This window comes from Ananas comosus, linkage group 4 (assembly GCF_001540865.1).
Source record: "Ananas comosus cultivar F153 linkage group 4, ASM154086v1, whole genome shotgun sequence".
NCBI lineage: Eukaryota > Viridiplantae > Streptophyta > Magnoliopsida > Poales > Bromeliaceae > Ananas > Ananas comosus.
The window spans coordinates 8,816,821-8,831,073 of record NC_033624.1 but is presented as its reverse complement, the minus strand read 5'-3'; the positions used below and the strand labels follow the sequence as shown (position 1 = coordinate 8,831,073).

General features: G+C 36.8%; 2 protein-coding genes across 7 annotated transcripts in view; one reads left to right on the top strand and one right to left on the bottom strand.

Moving 5' to 3' along the window:
• Window positions 1-8,251, bottom strand: part of LOC109709281 (UPF0603 protein Os05g0401100, chloroplastic) — a 17,833-nt gene extending 9,582 nt beyond the window's left edge. The window contains exon 1 of the mRNA XM_020231436.1: window positions 7,739-8,251. Coding sequence (XP_020087025.1) covers window positions 7,739-8,179 — 441 coding nt within the window. The 5' untranslated portion in view covers window positions 8,180-8,251. The remainder of the gene's footprint in view (window positions 1-7,738) is intronic.
• Window positions 8,377-14,253, top strand: part of LOC109709283 — a 23,880-nt gene continuing 18,003 nt past the window's right edge. For 2 of the 6 annotated variants that reach the window (XR_002215954.1, XR_002215953.1), the window contains exons 1-3: window positions 8,395-8,898; window positions 8,999-9,078; window positions 10,509-10,569. Coding sequence is in view for 4 of the 6 variants with exons in the window: in XM_020231437.1 (XP_020087026.1) it covers window positions 8,551-8,898; window positions 8,999-9,078; window positions 10,509-10,569 (489 nt within the window). In the remaining 2 variants the exon portion in view is untranslated. Of the gene's footprint in view, window positions 8,899-8,998; window positions 9,079-10,508; window positions 10,570-14,253 lie in introns of all 6 variants that reach the window. The other 4 variants (XM_020231437.1, XM_020231439.1, XM_020231441.1 and 1 more) reach the window with 4 other exon arrangements.

Sequence of the window (14,253 nt, the reverse complement as noted above, 5' to 3'; positions counted from 1 at the left end):
ATACTTAAATTTATTTAATTTATTTATCATATAATTTATTGCTTAATTTTTTTGATAGATCTAATAATTTTTTGAAAAAAATTAATTAAAAAATATTTTTTTCAAATAATTTTTAAAATAAATTTAAAAATTATTTTTTTTATATTTTATGAAAAAAAACTGTAATGTGGTCAAAAGAAAGAAAGAAAAATGTCTTTGCATTTTTTAAATTCTAATCTGTAAAAATTTTTATTCTGCATAAGGTGTAGTTGTACTTACATACAAAAAAAACTTACAAGTATGTTAATTATTGAGTATAGTAAGTTATACATAACAAATATTCATAATTATTTGATTAAATCTTTTACATGTGTCAGCATGAAAGCGTGTCGGTGCCATACCGTGCCAGGTAGACAGCGGCACGCCCCTGTGCCACGGCACTTTAAATCTTGCTTCGAAGAATACTGCTTAAACAATAGTGATTTAGTTTATTCAATCCAACAATCTTTACATGAACAATAAACCATGAATTCCATTTTATAAGTAATCTTACACTATCTTGTAACAAAATTTTGTTCTATTAGCCTCTGAAATAGATAAGATTTGTCAAATAAATTGTTATGGATGGAGATAGATGCATGAGCACATGAGAATGACTAACCACATACTATAGAAGGAAATATTTAAAAGAATTTGCTACGAGTAAAAAAAATTGATAAAATGAAACATAGTTTATATGGAAAGATCAATCACAATGACAAATAAAGATTATATGGAAGATTAATAACAATGATAATGTCTAAATTAAAAAAGATCAGCATAAAGATAAGGCCTTTTTTTTCCTCGAACATGCTCCAATTCATAATCAATTAATTGTTTGATAATATTTAATACAACCATTTTGAGGTTATTGTTGGGAATCCGGTACTCGCCCCGGTACCGAATCTTGTGAATCCGCAACCCGCTCTGATACCGACTGCTATGGATTCGGTACCGATTGTTGGGATTCCGCAACGGAAGCGTCAAATCGGGTTTTTACCATAAACTCGTCTCCTCAGCAAAAGCTGATACAATCATAAAAGAAAGAAGGATAAAATAAGATTCATTAAATAAGAGAATATTACACCTGACTCCTCTTCTGCACATAGTAGCTACAGCCCGAGCCTTCTCTCTAAATCTCTCCTACCCTTCTCTCGTCTTCTATAAACCCATAAAGAAGACAATCCTTCACATGCACCCGTGCACTAGGTGCACTCAAAGCATAATTAAATAACTCTCTCTATCTCTTTTTCTCTCTCTGGTACGGCAACCCAAGAGATTCTCTCTCTCTCTCCCGTACTTTACATCAAAAAGCAAACCCACAAAGTGCTATTTATAAGGCTCCACTAAAACGTACCCCAATCCTAATATATTTAGGATTTCTACTCCAATTAATATCTAAATCTATCTTAATCAATCTCTAATAGATTTAAATATTAATCCTAATCTAGTTAGGTTTATCCTTTAATTAATATTTAAATCTTAATTTATCTCCAACAGATTTAAATATTAATTCTTATCTAAATAGGATTCAACTACAAATCTAACCAAATCCTAACAGTTATCTTCTATATAAAATTCAATTGAAATCCATAGAAATGATATCTTCGTTCGTAGGATGCCAAGTGGCCAAACCAATTGGAAGTGTGATAATACAGAATACCATCAAAACTCATCTATTTGTCGGTTTAGTTTAAACCTTGTAGCACATATTTTAGCAGATTATAGAGAATCTTTATCAACTAAATATAGAAATCAAGCTAGAATAATCTAAATGAATGTACCCCAAAAGTCCCATATCCATACAAATATATTAATTGACAGTTTCTAGGGTATACGTGGCAGCATTTTCTGTTTCCACAAATAGAAATTGATAGTTTCCAGACGTGGCCACGTTTCTGTCTATTTGAAAGTATTTAATTTCCTTAGGTACCTCTTCCGCTTCTCTCTATCTCTCTTTTCTCTCTCTTTTCTCCCTATGCCGCCCCTCTCTCATGTACGCCTCTTCTGAGGCTTCTCTCTACGCCCTTTGCCTTCTTTCTCCTCCTTGTACATCTCTTCCGAGGCCTCTCTCCACGCCCTCCCCCTAACTATCTCTTTTTTCTTCGCCCTCAAACCTCTGATGCCTTCCTGATAAGTGCCCTACCTTCCTACCTCGAGGCCTCTCTGGAACGCTCCGCCGTTCGATTCGACCGTAGATATGATAAGCCCGTCCATTGGGCGGTTTCCATTATGACGCTTCTTCCCAATTGCTTTCTCTCCCCTACTCCGATGTCTCTCTCGATCGCTCGGCCGGTCGCCTCGGCCGCGTGTGGGATGAGTCCGTCGATTGACCGGTTGCTCCTGGGCCTAAACCTAGCCTATGTCTATGGTTTTGGTAGGTTGTTTACAGATCCGGTAAGATCTCCCTAACTCTCTCTCTCTTCTTTGCCCTCAAACCTCTGATGCCTTCCTGATGAGTGCCCTACCTTCCTACCTCGAGGTCTCTCTGGAACGCTCCGCCGCTCGATTCGACCGCAGATACGATGAGCCCGTCCATTGGGTGGTTTCCATTGTGACGGTTCTTCCGAATCGCTCTCTCTCCCCTACTTCGATGCCTCTCTCGATTGCTCTGCCGGTCGCCTTGGCCGAGTATGGGATGAGCCCATGGATTGGGCGGTTACTCCTAGGCCTAAACCTAGCCTATTTCTATGGTTTTGGTTGGTTGTTTACAGATCTGGTGAGATTTTCAAAAGATTTTTACAGATCTGGTGAGATTTTCAAATGTTGTTTACACAAATCCTATAACTAGCCAACTCTGTCCATTCGATGGTTGCTTTAGGCTAAACCTACCCTATTCCTATGGTTTTGGTAGGTTATTTAGAGATCTGTTGAGAGTTCCCAAAGATTTTTACTCATTTTTTTACTATTTTTTTAAAATATGTTGCTCTTATTTTATTTCTTTAGTTCTGAAAGTATCTTTACAAATTTTTTTCTGAGTTTCAAAAGATTACCGAGGAAAGATCTTCTAATTATCGATAAACCCTATAGCCTCTGTCCCTATTCTTAGCCTTGTTGCCTTCCCTCTTTGCTTCTTATAGTTGAAAGCTTATTTCAGATTTATTATAGATAGCTCCCTTTATTAATTGCTGGATGGCACAGTGTTCTTCTCAAACCAATAAAGGTATATTCCTCCCTTCAAATCTTCTCATCAATAATATAATTAATTAATAATGTTAATTATGACCGAATGATTTTACTACTATTGTACTGTTTTGTAGGTCCCTACATTACTCTCCTCTTTACTGCCTGCTCACAAAAGGTTGATCTTCTTTGGTTCCTTCTGCTTCGCTTTTTATTTTCCTGCAGTTTAAAGTTGGCAGAGAAAAATTAAAGTACTAAAGTATTCGCCCGTGCCTATAAGATTTCCTTATAAGTTACTGATTTTTTTACTGATTTCTATTCATTCTACTAATTGTATTCTAAACCGGCGCAGACTTCACTTTATAGGCCATATTTACTAATCTTTAATGGTTCTTGGTGTTTGTTTTTTTTTCTAACTGTGCTATGTGATTACTTTGTTCTTTCTTCCTGTCTTCCTTAGTATTCCTTTTTTTTCTGTGTGTGTTCTTTCTTATTTACTATGACTTTGGCTTTACTATCTTCCCCCCTTTTTCGATTGATGTTTTATTTTCGCTGGTCTTCTAGGCAATGATGATAGGCAAGCAGGAAACAACAAGCTTAGACGGCCTTATCATAGGGAACTACTTAGTACTTTTAAATTGATTGGCTACAAATATGGAATAGCAAGTTTGGATGGCTTATCATAGGCAACCACTTACTATTTTAAAATTGATTGGTACGAGGTACTTCTTTCTATGAATGATCAATCTTCTTGCATGCATCTTTTTATAGCATAAGACAATGATGATAAGCAAGCATAAACAAATAATTGCAAAATCTTGAATAGTAAGTTTGGATGGCCTTATCATATATAGGCAACCACTTACTATTTTAAAATTGATTGGTATAACATACTTCTTTCTATGAATGATCAATCCTCTTGTATGCCTCTTTTCATGGCATAAGACAATGATGATAAGCAAGCAGAAACAAATTAAGGATGCAAAATTTTGGATAGAATTTTGGACCGTCTTATCATAGGCAGGTTACTTGCTGTTCTTAAATTGATCAATTCTGTTGTGTGCCTCCTTCCATGGCATAAATTAATTGCCTATATTACCTGAGCCTTGAAGTCTTGAAGATTACTCGTGCATGCCATTACTTTGAAAATTTTGTGTATTTTTTTAATATTACTTAAAATTATTTTTTGGTTTCTTTTACTACTCATGTCTTCATTAAGGATATTTGTTTCTCCTGGCATGTTATTTTATTCTTTTATCAGTCAATTTTTAATGACTTCTCCTTTACCTCTCCTCCCCTTCTTTTTTTTCCTTCTTTTCTTTTGCAGCTTCTTCTATGTCGACTGTCCAACCTTCTTACCTTACACTGTTGCGTGAAATTTGTGATCAGCTGCAAATGGAAACACCACAGTGTGTTGTCACTCTTGCTGCAGAGAGGACTTATCTTGCATATATAGATCTTTCGATTCCACGAAATGAATCTATAGTTGAAATGGTACGATGTTGGGGGGCGCAAGCCTCCACATCTGTTGCGTCTGAACACGATGTTGCTCGTCTTGCTATTAAGAGGATGGTTGAAGAATTCGATTTGCAAGTTAAAGATGTAAATTATGATGATAGTATCTTTTATAAAAAATCTAAACAATCATCTAGCCACAGAGCATGCTGTGCTGTTTGCACACTACAACAGCTTGGTTCAGGAGTATAACTTTGTGAAGAATTGCTATGCTACTACGCTTGCACAGGTAAATGAGTTCGTGACCGAGCGGATCCAGATATGCTGTGCCATTGATCTTATATATCTATCTTACTCCAATAGCTTTATATCCTGTAAGAAGTGAAGTCAGTTCCCACGTTTTATTTTTCTTTATTGCTTTGATTTATTCATTCATTGCAGTGCGCCAAACATCCTTTTTGTAGAGCCTCTTCAATAGTTAATGGTTCTTCGTTAAGATGTAAATAAAGTAAATTCTCACTATCAATCACATCCGTTTCATTGTATATATCTTTTAGTCTTTTTAATCTGACTGGACTTGATGAACTTGAAGCAGTGGATGATGAAGAAGCAGGTAATGCTAATGCTGAAGTAATTGGTGATGGAGTGTCATTATCATTTGCCACATTGTCGGTTTCTTCAATTTTCTGATCTATTAATTCTTTTTCTTTTTCCTCCACAGTCCAATTCCATGTGGCATTTTCGTCGTGTAGAACGCAGGAAGTATTCGTTCGTACCTTTTGCAGAAGTGACTTGTGCTAGAACGCGATCAACCCGGATCGTAGAGATTAATTCACCTGTCCTCGGATCGTCCATGAAGATCTTCTAACACTCCAAACTTACAGTAGATCGAACTACAAACGAGCACGATCTGTAATCCACTGTTCAAGACCCTTTAGAACAATAGGTTAATGGAGGATGTAGTTTCTCTTTCTCACAAAACGGCTCACGAATTACTCACGAATTTATGAGTAATTTTCTCTATTTTTCTTGTCTTTTATGAGAGAATAACCCGTATATTTATAAAGGATCCCCAAAACCCTAATAAATAATTAAGAGATTAGGCCGAATCGGTTTATGATTGTTATCCTAATATGGTTAGAATATATTTCTAATTAGCTTTCCAATTTACAAGTTAGGTTAATCCTAATCCAATTAGACAACATAATAACTATCGGATCGAGCCCGATCATGGGCGCACTCAATTCGGTTTAACCAAATGCCAACATGTCGAATATGACATCTCTACTTATAATTACTTTATTGGTAATTGGATTATATAGTTTGTAAGTTTTAAAGTGCTCACTATAACTAGTAAAGATAAATTTTTCGCCTCAATCATCTAACTTTTTTTTTTTTCTTCTTGGGAATTTGTGCGTAAGCAATGCTTCCGAATATCTTGAGATGTTTACTCCAGGTTTATATCCACTCCACCCTTTTTCTGGTGTCTCGTTCTTAGACTCTTAGTTGGACTTCTATTAATTAAATATACTGTGCATGCAACTGCTTTTGCCTAAAATGACTTGGGTAAAACCTTCTCTTTATTATAAGTTTGTTTATTAGTTTATTAGTTTATTTCTTTTGATGAAAGGTTATGTGGATCAAATTGTATTAATAAGTTCTTGTGTACTTAAGTTTAGTTATATTTAATAAAGTTGGTTGTTCTAGTTTTAAATATTTTTGTAGTTCCTTTATTTAATAGCCCGCCCACATCATGCATGTGACGCCCCGACTTCCCAGGGGGTCACCCATCCTAGGACTACTCCCGTCCTAGCACGCTTAACTCTCTTAACCTCTTGGGCCTTGCCACCACCCAAAATACTTAAGCCGGGTTAAGAGTTTAGCCCTATTATATCTTATATATAGGACTACCTGGGGTCTCACAATCTCCCTTCCTTTAAGCCCTGACGTCCTCGTCAGGCTCAGACTCACAAGTACCAGGCGATGTGAGACTCATCTCGCTAGCCCGTCATCCAGACCCTGGCTCAGCCGAGACTCATCTCACACTTCCGGCTGGTAATTGGCTCTGATACCATCTGTGACGCCCCGACTTCCCAGGGGGTCACCCATCCTAGGACTACTCCCGTCCTAGCACGCTTAACTCTCTTAACCTCTTGGGCCTTGCCACCACCCAAAATGCTTAAGCCGGGTTAAGAGTTTAGCCCTATTATATCTTATATATAGGACTACCTGGGGTCTCACAATGCACCAATATAAGTAAGTTGGGTCTACATTAATATAGTCAAAGATATCCTAATTTTAGAAGGATTGCCTCCAATTTCTCTAATATTTTTATATTTTTGAGGACTATTTGGTACTTTAGTTTTGCTAAAGTTAGAAATTTTTTTTGGGAGTAAGTATATGTTTCCAAATTCCAAAAAAATATTAGAAAATCAATCAAGAAAAATACTATGAATTAGAATAACTACTTTTATTTAATTATAATTTCTCAATTCTTGACATTGCTTGCATAGATTGGACGTAATGACCTAAAATACTTAAAAGAATTAGGAGAAAGAAACATAAAAAGAGAAAATATATCTTCGGGACAAAACAACCCAAAAAAAATATTTTACGAATTTTACTATTTTGCTCTAGAAAATGCTTATATTTTAAAACTTGATATAAATATATGTTGAATAACTGTATGAAAGTTGATATTTCTATTCGACTTTATAAAATAATTTTATATAGTATGTAGTATATACTGCATTTTTTAAATATAATTAAGAACTTAATTATAATCTGCAAAACGTGGATACGTCGCTAGTTATAAATTAACGAGTGTTATAAATTAACGAGTGTTAACGAATGGTATATACTGCATTTTTTAAATATAATTAAGAACTTAATTATAATCTGCAAAACGTGGGTACGTCGCTAGATATAAATTAACGAGTGCTAATAAAGAAAGTAAAATTGAAGGACCTACATCAAAATCTTCTGTAGTTGAGGAGTGTCAGTACATTTTTACCTTGAGTCTATCGTGCCAAGAAGTCAAAGTAGTTAGATTAAAAGAGGGCAAAGAATGCAGAGAACACAAATTTGATAATGAAACAGCAAGAAAATATAGAGTCAGTGAGGAAAAGAGAAGAAGACGCACCGTTAGCTTGCGAACGGTGATGAAATTGATTCGCAAATTCTTCCTCGACTCGAGATCAGACATGAGCCTCTTCAAGTCAGACTTGGTCACCCGGCTTAGCACGCCTGCATCATCAACTACATACGAATCCGTGGGCGGGCCCCCGCTCAGCACGTCGAACTCCGAAGCGAGAGCGGGGGAGTCGAGAGTCGAAATGGGGCAGAAGTTGACAGCAAGGGAGAGCGCAGCGGCTGCCAAGCCGTGGTGGAGGCGGGAAATCCAGCTCTTTCTCAGCCAAGGCGAATCCGCCGGCGGCTTGCTCTTCGCGCTGCAGGTGATGATGGGTCTTGCGTGCAGCGGAGAAGACGCCTTGGGTTTGGGTTGGTGAGAGGGGATTCTTGGGTCCGCGGATTTGGGGTTGAGGAGAGGACCGAAGGAGGTGGGAGAGAAGATGCTCTCCATTGGTGGGACGAGGACCAAATGGAGGGAAATGCGGCGGAGAAGGAACACTCCTTCCTCCTACTCGGCTTCATTTCTCTTTCTTTCTCTTTTTTTTTTTTTTTGTTTTTTTTGTTTTTTTTGTTTTTTTTCCTTCCTCAGGATTTTGATTGGTTGGCTGGATTTGAATTCGGATAAGGGGCAAGTGAGTGGCCTCCCAACGTCTTTCTCAGTTTCTCCTCCGCGCGAGGGCACGTTCGTCCTTTTAGTCCGAGATATTCGACCAGCTGAAAAGGCCAGGTTGGTGTGTCGCGCGTCCTGAATCTCCCGTAGTTGGTCGGAGAAAAACGACTTCAGTTTCGTCTAAAATAACAAGATTGCCCTTTAGCTTCTTCATGGCCCTCGCTCTCCTCCTCCTCTTCCCTCCTCCTCCGAGGCTCCCCTCCCGAAACCCTAACCCTAGATTTCGTCACAAGAGAAAAGGGGTATATCGTTGTTGTTGTTATTGCTCCACTAGGAGGGAAGCTATGACCAACGTGGCGATTGTCTCCATCGCCTCCCTCACTCCGCTGTGGAGCTTCGCCGCAGAGGATGCCCTACCGGAGTCTTCGGAGAGCGCGAGTTCTTCTCGTAAGAGTCCGATTCTTGGTGGGATTTCCAGCACCAAATCTTGGTCTCAGTTTTTCGGCGACGGATTCGCCATCCGCGTGCCGCCGCTCTTTGAGGACATCATGGAGCCGGAGGTAACGAATTGTCGAAATTGCAGAATAATTGAAGCTATTCTATGATGCTGCGTTGACATTTTTCAGTTCATGAATAAGGTTTTCATCTGCGTGCTTTTAGGACTACAGCACTGGGTTTACATTCTATGGTGATAAAGCTAAGCCCAAGACATTTGCTGCTCGTTTCGCATCTCCGGATAGGTCGGTAACTTCTACAAATGAGCACATCTTTTTAGAATTTATTTGTTGTCAGATCCCTCTTTGTAGACTATTGAGACTGGTTTTACTGTTTAACCTCAAGTAGATGTCTAGGAACTGTGGTTACACGTTTAGATTTTAACAAATGAATAGAACAAGAAATTTGCAAGCATTGTTCTCTAGCTTAAAGCTTACAGTCAACTGACAGTTGGTGGGCTTAGAGATTTGTTTTCATATTCGAGCTGTTCTGACTTTGAGAACTAGTAGTTTGAAGCACAAGGTTCCATCTTTGACTGTTGTATATGTAAACCTGAATCGAAGTGAAAACAAGATGAAGACTTGAGTGTCTCCGTCTGTTCGTTCAATTATGGTGAATCTTCATTATAGTTTGGGTGTTAAAGTTCTTCTAGAAGACTTAATTATTTGCTGCCTTTTGAACTGCTCTATATTGTAGTTAGACAGTGTTCTCTGAGACTAATAACCAGATTACCATATCGTAATTTGTGTCAAAGAGGCACTTTGGATGTAGGCTGATCGGAGCAACCGAACTAGGAAGCATGTGGACACTCTAAGCTCAAGTTCCTGTGGTACCTACATTTACTAGGAAACCAATTAGGTGTCACTCTCTGTCATAACAAAGAATTCCGAGGTACTCTTCCATATGTTGGCCTGGTTTTGAACAGATTCTAGACGCGATTTTAGGGATTTCAGGATTCCCAGGCCCAGCTGACTGTATCCCCGCATGAGACTAAATTCCCCTGACAATGGAACTTACTATACTATAAAGAAAATTGTAGAAAATTTTTAAATGGATCTCTAGAAGCAGAGGGGTTGCCTGGAGCTTAGCAGATGGCTAGCTTCTCATGTGAGACCCTAAAATATGTGNGTTTTTTTTTTTTTTTTTTTTTTTTCCCTTTCTACCAATCATTTTAAAATTTCAATGAATGTACTCTAAATAGGTTACAATTCTCCAAGTGAAAGATAGTTTTAGAAGTCATCAATAGGAGAAAGTCTGAACAACAAGGAACTCTGTAGTATAAACGCCTACAGTTTGTAGCATGGGACTACTGGGGTGTGATAGCTAAGGTTCAATACTTGATCACCATGGATGCAAATTGTTGCTACTAGTATGGACTTGAACTTTAATCTTACTTCTTTCACGAAGTGACATGCTTAACAGTATTTGCTCTACTGAACATATAATAGGTTGCCATCATGCCTTGCATTAAAATATATGTGGTTGTCAACATTTAACTCAATGTCCTTTCTGTTCATTTTTTTCGTTTTGTTTGAGCATGTCATAAGAAGGTCAATTTACATTGCCCTTGAGAGCTATTTGGTGTTATTTAAAGGAAGTTGGAAGTTCCTTTATCATTGTTTTGATGATAAAATCATTCTGGTAAGAATGACTGATATTCTTTCTTATGATGTAGATCAGAAGTCTTAAGTGTGGTGATTCGGCCATCCAATCAGCTCAAGATTACATTTCTTGAGGTTAGTTTAGTAAATCTGGTCTAGTTGAAATACTTTTCTCATTTTTGTTCATTGAATAAGAAGTTTTCAGATAGTATGGTAAGTATCAAGTATATACTACTAGTATCTCTAATTTTGTTAAACTAGTTTAGGGCCCGTGCTTCGCGGTGGATCAACATCGGCAACCTAAAATCTCAGTTTGATTTTCGATTTAAAATTAAAATTAAAATTTTGATTTTATAGTTGAATTTTAAACTGTCATTCAGATTTGAAATTCAAAATTGATGAATTTCAAATAAACATCTTTCAGACTTAGATTTTAAATATTATTTTTAACTTTTAAATATCAAATATCAAATTTAAAATTTTAGGTTTCAAATATTAGATTTTATATTTTAAATTTTAAAATTCACAATTTGAATATAAAATGTAAAATTTAGAATTTAGGAACTGAAATTTAAAGTTTTAAAATGTAAAATTGTAAAATTTAGTTTTAGTAATTAAGATAAAATAATAAAACTTTTAAATTTTAAGTTTAAAATATTAGATTTTATATTTTAAATTTTAAAATTCAAAATTTGAACATAAAATGTAAAATTTAAAATTTAGGAACTGAAATTTAAAGTTTAAAAATGTAAAATTGTAAAATTTAGTTTTAGTAATTAAGATAAACTATAAAATTTTTAAATTTTAAGTTTTAACTTTAAAGTGTGAAATTGCCAATATTTTTAAAAATTAAATTATAAATTGAATTCACAAAATTTTTAAATATTCAATTTTGACATATTTTAAATATTTTGTTGTAATTAAATAAACATATAAAATTTTTAATTTTAGTTTTAACTTTTAAATTTTAATTTTCAATATTTTAAATATTAATTATAAATTAATTAAAAATTACAAATTATTAAATTCCCAAATACTTCATTTCAATTTCAAATTTTAGATTTAATTTTAACTTTCAACAGTTTTCTATTTGAACATTTAATTTAATTTTTAAATAATTAAAAAATTTAAAAATTTAAATAATTTTAAATTTAGCATTTGAAATGGTAAAGTTTTTAAATTAATTTTCAAAATTTTACATTTTTAAATTTATCATGAGAGAGATAGAGAGGCGGGGGAGAGGGAGGGAGGAGGAGAGGGAGGGAGGAAGGAGTGGAGAGAGAGAAAGAGAGAGACAGAGAGGCCACTCGAGTGCCCTCACCTCGTATGTGCTACGCTTGCCGTGCCGTGTCGGTTGCCCGCCTCATGTGGGGGGGGAGAGAGAGACGAGGAGAGTGACGAGAGAGAGAGAGAGAGGGGCCGCTTCTGAGCCGGCCCACCGCAACCAGCCCCGCTGAGTGCTGCCGCTCGTGGGGGGGAGAGAGAGATGAGTTAGAGAGACGAGAGAGGAGGAGAAGAAGAGAGAGAGGGGTCCCCCGGTCGAGGCCGCCCACCCGCAGCCTCGGCCAGCCCATGCGCTGCACCCCCCTCGCTCGTCCGTGTGCGTCTGCTGCTGTGGGAGGGAGAGGGAGAGTACGAAAAGAGAGAGGCGGGAGAGGGAGAGGGAGAGGAGAGGGAGAAAGCGGGAGCGGGAGAGACAGTTGCCGCCCAACCGCGCCGCCATGGCCCCTCGAGCCGCCCGCCGCGCCGCCGCACGCCCACTCTGCAATGTCTGCGGGCTCGGCCCGGCGCCCGCTCGCGCCCGCGTGCCTCGCGCCGCCCGTGCTGCCATTGCACGCAACCCGCGGCCGGCGCCTGCTCGCGCCCGGGCCCGCCTGTGCTGCCACGTGCGCGTGCGCCCGGTGCCCGCTTGCGCCCTTCGCGCGCCTGCGCCCGACCGTGATACCGCGTGTGTGCGACCCGCGCTCCTCGCGCGCTAGCGAAGGGATCAAAGGAGGGGGGCGCTGAGAAGCCGACACGTCGCCACAGTAAAACTCAACTTTTAATATATCTATAGATGAGCACCTGATAGATGGTATCTGGACTTGTAAGGAACAAGCTCAATTGTTCCTTTTTTTTCTCATAAGATTTATAGTAATTATTTAAATGGTCTATATGAGCACAAGATAAACGGGAACAACTTTTCAGTTGTGAACCATTTCTCTATTTCTTAATTTGTTGTTTTACTACCACATAGTATCTTTTACAAACATATATGTATATCATTCGACGGAATCAAGTCTTACGGCCATTTTCTATACATATTCAAATACATGTCAAAGAAGGAGAGCTTCCTTCTGAAAATTAAAGATTATTGCAGAAACTGAATCACATATAAATACGATCAGCTCTGTGATACCAGAAGTATTTGTTTTCTAAAAATACCAATAATACTTTTAGTACTTTCATATCCATCTTGGTGTAGTGCATTAGGTTTAATCCTATGAAATAATTAGCCTTGCCTTTCCCTGCCCCCAAAAAAGTAAATGCGTAGACATTACATTTCTACATAGATCCTTAAAAATAGTTAGCTAGTTAGCCTTGGCCACTAACTAGTGAGTCTGGGGTGCGAACTAGTGGCATTATCAAGAAGAGATTTAATGTGCAACTTTGTGAATCAGCCAGCCATGTGAGACTTCTTGTGAAATGTAAGCAATATATATTTCTCCATGCTAGTTTTTTGTGTAGTGGCTGTTACACATATCCAGACCACATTAAAGGGTGTTCTTTATAGTTTTTTTCTCTTTTGGTGCTAACCTAAGCTTATCTTGAATGTTATCAACTATTGTTCTATTCCTGTTGTCTTTATTATTTGTCTACCTGGTCATTTTATTTTCTTGTATTTGCCTCACATTCTGACCAATAAAGCAAATCGAGAGTTATGGTTGGTCTGACTTCTCCTTGTTGTTGAGCAATCATGAGGGACTCGTGTGATGCGGCGGATAGATCTTTGTTGGAGTGAAAATTTATAGATTTAATAAAATGTTAATATAATTAAGAATAAAGTTTGCAAATCCATCCAATACACTTTGCTATTAATTCTTAAGACTTAATTTGGTATTCCTAAAAAAGCCAAAAAAAAAGAAAAAGCAACGTCTCACATAGAAGGCAAGCTTAGCAATTATTGTCTCATACAAAAAAAGTTTCAAACAATACATACTCTGATGTATCAACGAAATAGTGTAGAATAGAAGTAAAACTCTTTAAAAACAACAAAAATGAAATAAACATGTAAAGTCAAATACATAAAAATGGTAAGAAGGAAATGATTGAATAACTATCGATGAAGGCAAAAAGAAAAAGCTACAGAAGAAGTAACAAATTTGAGCTAAATACCCGGCTTCATTTGGTTCGGGTATAAGTAAGAACTAGTTATTCCAGGAATAGGTATAAGATGAGGTATAAGGTGTGTATAAAGTAATTTTGTGTTTGGTTGAGTATTGGGTTTTGTCCATGTATAAGGAAAATAGTGTTTCGTTGGAGTAAGTGGAATAAGAAGGATAGTGGGTGGTTATAAATAGAAAGTAATGATATTGTCCTCTTTATTATATTTGAATTAAAAATTTTAAATTTTATATTTAAAATTTTAAATTTAAATATATAACTCTTAAATTTCAAAAATACAAAATTAAAATTTGAATTTAAAAATCTCAAATTCGAAAATTCAAAGTTCTAAATTTTCACTTTCAAATTTTAAATTTAAGATCAAATCTAAATGTAGAAATATAAAATTTTAAATTTTAAATTTAAAAAATTAAATATATCAATTTAAAATTTAAA